We start from the raw sequence: 4,033 nt of genomic DNA on the forward strand, positions 1-4,033 counted from the left end.
GCCATCACTTACCTGCGGGCAAAGGGGAAGTTGACAGCTGAGGTGGACGAGAAGTTCCGGGGGCTGTCCAGGGGACTGCTGCCTGCTGTGCACAAGTGGGGGGAGCGGTCAGGGACGGGCGGCAGGACACCATGCCCACCTGCTGACGACCTTGACTCACCCGTTGGGACGGACAGCGGCGACAGGGGCCGAGAGAGGGTCGGTGAGGGCGTTCCTACGACGAGACTTTTGCGGTTCCCGCTGCGGCAGCTGTGGGTGGAGGGAAGGCAGGTCAGGGGCTGCCAGATCCAACCTGGAACCCATGTTTGGCTGACTTTGGAAACTGGGTTCCCCTCGCTCCTCAAGTCAGCCCCCCCAGGTGGGCCCCCCACAGCTTTGTGTCTAGCCTTCAAGGCCCGGCACTGGACAAACATCACCTACTCCTAACACGATTGTCCTCATGGCTGACTATGGTCCACTTGGCCCCAAATCCTGGTGACCGCACACACAAGGGAAGAAACCCTGCCAGTCCTGTGCCACCGCTAAAATCAGCTGGACGTGACTCACTGGATTTTCACGGACTGATTTTTGGCAGTCGGTGACCAGGCCTCTCTTCCTCATCCGTTTGAGTCTAGACGCTCGTCCCAGCAACACTTGCAAGCCTCCTGCACTGACAGACGGGACGTGGCTTTGCCTGCGGAGCCACTGGCTGGGGCTTGAACCCAGGTCTCCCACACGGAAGGCAACAATCCTTCCACTGGACTATGATGGCTTGCAGTGAGACGGGCAGAGGGGGCACCGCCTGGGGCCAGGAGGCTCGGGCCAGCCCCGGCTGCCGTGTTCATAATCCCACACCACCCACCTTTACCTGAACTGCTCCTAGGCACAAGGTGGGGCAGACCCCAGAGCCCACCAGGGGGCTGAGGCTGCCCCGTCCCAGGTCCACGCTATATGCTCATTCCCCGACGGCCAACTCAGTCTCTTTGCAATCCCTCAACCCCCTGAAAAACCCTCACTGCTGTCACATCTGTTCTGACTCCGGGTGGCCCCGTGGGTTAGAAGCAGGACTGCTTTTCAGGGTTCGCCTGGTGGTCACTTTCATGGAACCAGGTTACCTTCTGAGTGGGTTCGCCATTAGCAGTTGAGCACAAACTAGGGAGATCACCTGGGATCACCTCCCCATCTCCCACTGCCACCGACTCAGATGCCCGGTGACTCGCCGGGGACAGAGTTGAGCCTCTTCTTTGGGCTTCCACAATGGCGCATCTTGATGGGGGGGTGGTTGCGGGTGGCAGACAGCCTCCTCTTTCTCCCTCTGGACTGCCCCACCAGGGATCCTCAAGTCCCAGCCCGCTTCCCCAGCTCCCCAAATGCACACCTCACCCCACTACAGCCCTGAATACAGCATCATTGACACCAAGAGTTTTTGCTTCCACTTGTGCCTAACTTGCCACCTCATTTCCCTCTGGGCCCCTAGCTCCCCACCAGACTCCCTGCCTGGGCACTCTCCCTCCGGGGACCCCCATTCTGACAGAGGGAAGTTAGGAGCAACACCAGCCCGCCCCCCAGTGCAGTTACCCGGCAACCACTCAGCCTGCTGGCTCTGCTAGCTCACTGCTGCTTGACAGGCACACAGCCCCCACAGCCCGGGCCGCCAACGCAGCTCGCAGCTCGGCGGTGCCACGGGGAGGGAGAGTCGGGGCTGTGGGGCCCCAAGAGGAGGAAGGGTGTCCCAGGAGGAAGACGCGGTGCTGGCCAAGGGGAAGGGGGGAGTGGTCAGCCAGCGACATGGGGGCCCTTGCTGGAAAGGCGAGGAAGGAGTGCCTGGGCACCCCTCAGTTCCCCGTCGGCAAAGGAGAGTGTCCTGAGTGTCGCAAATGGTAAGGCGCTCAATGACTAGCCAGGGGGTTGGCGGTTTGAAACACTACCCCTCAAGATGCCTCGGAAGAAAGCCCTGGCGATGCTTCCAAAAGCTCACTGCTTTGAGAGCTTTACTGAACGGCTCTATTCAGACAGAGAGGATCGCCAGGAGTCAGAATCAGTCTGGCCACTGGTCAGCCACAGACCCCTGAGGAGCGGATGGAAGGTGCGATGCATTCTAACACTGGGCGTGCTGTGTGCAGCACTGGGCCTAACACACACATCAGCCCCTTTACTATCGAGTCAGGGTCAAGACCACCGACTGGCCCCGAGGAAACCGTGGCAAGTCTATCTATTGCTTTTCTCTGCTTTCTTGGTCTCCCACAAGTGGCCCACAGGCCCCAGGTAAGGGAAGACAGAGAATCCAGCTGCTTCCTGGGAGAATTAAGGCGCCGACAAGTGCCAATCCCAGCATGCCTCAGATGGAGGTGTAAGACAGCAGCTGTACCCGCTGTTCAGCCAGGGAAACTGAGGCCCTCAGATGTCAACAGCTGCAGGGCCATCCTCCCCGCCCGAGGTGCAAAAGCAGCAAAATCGAAACCCCAAAGTTCCTGCCCAACTTCCTGCCCATACCCCCTCCCCCTCCCATCATACACACCACGGTTCCCCTGCATCAGTGGCTCTCCACCCCCCTCAGGCTGCAACCCTTTCATACAGTTCCTCCTGTTGTGGTGACCCCCCCAACCATAACATTATTTTCGTTGCTACTTCATCGCTGTCATTTTGCTACCGTGAGGGGCCTCCTGGAAAACACAGACAACGGTGACGTTGCAAAGGAGAACTGGACCACTCCCAGGAGAACCAGGTGCACTCCGAGCACGCAAGCAGCGCCGACTGTTTGCAAAGCCCCCCTGGCTTGACCAGGCAACAACCCATGACGTGGGGGCTGGGCAGGAGATTGTGAACACGTGACGGGAAGCAGGAGCCAGACTCCTGCACCCCAACCGCCCTGCTCACGTGCCCCCTGTGGCTCCCCAGCACCTGAACTTTGAATTCAAAGCTCTTCACAACGTTGGTCCCTTAGTGAGACCATGAGGGTAGGGGGAAGGTGGGGGGAGAAGGGGGAGAAACGGGGAACCAACGACCATGATCAACATATAAACCACCCCCAGGCGGATGAACAACAAAAACATGGGTGAAGGGAGACAGCGGATGGTGTAAGATATGAAAATAATATAACATCATTTATCAGGGGTCCATGGGCGGGGTAAGTTGGGAGGGAAGGAGGGCAAAAAGAGGAGCTGATACCAAGGGCTCAAGCAGAAAGGAAATGTTTTGAAAATGATGATGGCAACATGCACAGATGTGTTTGATACAATTGATGTATGGGTCGTTAAAAGAGCTTTAAGAGCCCCCACTAAAAGGATTTAGTCATTAAAAGAACAATTTAAGTTGGTCCCACCATTAGGCTGCTAGTGTCCCAGTTCAGAAAACCCAACCCCATCGCCTTCTTTCCGGGCTTCAGAGCACCAGCGAGAAAGCCAAGCTCAGAGAGGTTGAGGCACTGCCGGGGGCCACACAGCAAGGAGGCTGCGAAATCTCACCCCCCCCGCCCCCCAGTACGTAAGGCGCTGGCTGGGTGATCCCCGCCGAAAACTGAGGCTCACAAAGGAGCCGAAGCATCTGGGCGAGCTCCTGCCACTCCCTCCCCACCCCACCCCAGCGGGGGTAGCAAGACTGACTTCTGAACCAACGTTTCCACTGACTGACACCCCCGCCTCCCTGCCCTCCCCCGCCAGACAGAAAAGCTCCAGTTTTTCCAAGGACCTCGTCCTCGTTTCTTCCCAGCGCCACAGGCCTGGGTTCAAATCTCGTCTCAGCCCCAAGTGGCCGCTGACTCTCCAGTTCCATCCCTGCACCGGCGGCACCCCAGACTCCCGAGCCCCGGTCCGAGGAAAGGGAGGCGCAGAAGGCAGGCACCTCTCTCCCCCTGACCTGGCTCGCCGCTCCCCACCCTCTGCTGGGACCCCCTGAGCCCCGGCAGCCCCCCTACAGCCCTGAATACAGCATCGTTGACACCAAGAGTTTTTGCTTCCACTTGTGCCTAACTTGCCACCTCATTTCCCTCTGGGCCCCTAGCTCCCCACCAGACTCCCTGCCTGGGCACTCTCCCTCCGGGGACCCCCATGCTGAC

General features: G+C 59.1%; 1 protein-coding gene across 1 annotated transcript in view; it reads right to left on the reverse strand.

The window, feature by feature from the left end:
• Positions 1-4,033, reverse strand: part of MAST3 (microtubule associated serine/threonine kinase 3) — a 38,739-nt gene that overhangs the window by 18,313 nt on the left and 16,393 nt on the right. The window contains exons 5-6 of the mRNA XM_045299250.1: positions 161-249; positions 13-85 (exon numbers count right to left, since the gene is read on the reverse strand). Coding sequence (XP_045155185.1) covers positions 13-85; positions 161-249 — 162 coding nt within the window. The remainder of the gene's footprint in view (positions 1-12; positions 86-160; positions 250-4,033) is intronic.

The sequence above is a fragment of the Echinops telfairi genome, unplaced genomic scaffold (genome assembly GCF_000313985.2).
Source record: "Echinops telfairi isolate 266 unplaced genomic scaffold, ASM31398v2 ScPeMD7_7457;HRSCAF=8495, whole genome shotgun sequence".
Classification (NCBI taxonomy): Eukaryota; Metazoa; Chordata; class Mammalia; order Afrosoricida; family Tenrecidae; genus Echinops; species Echinops telfairi.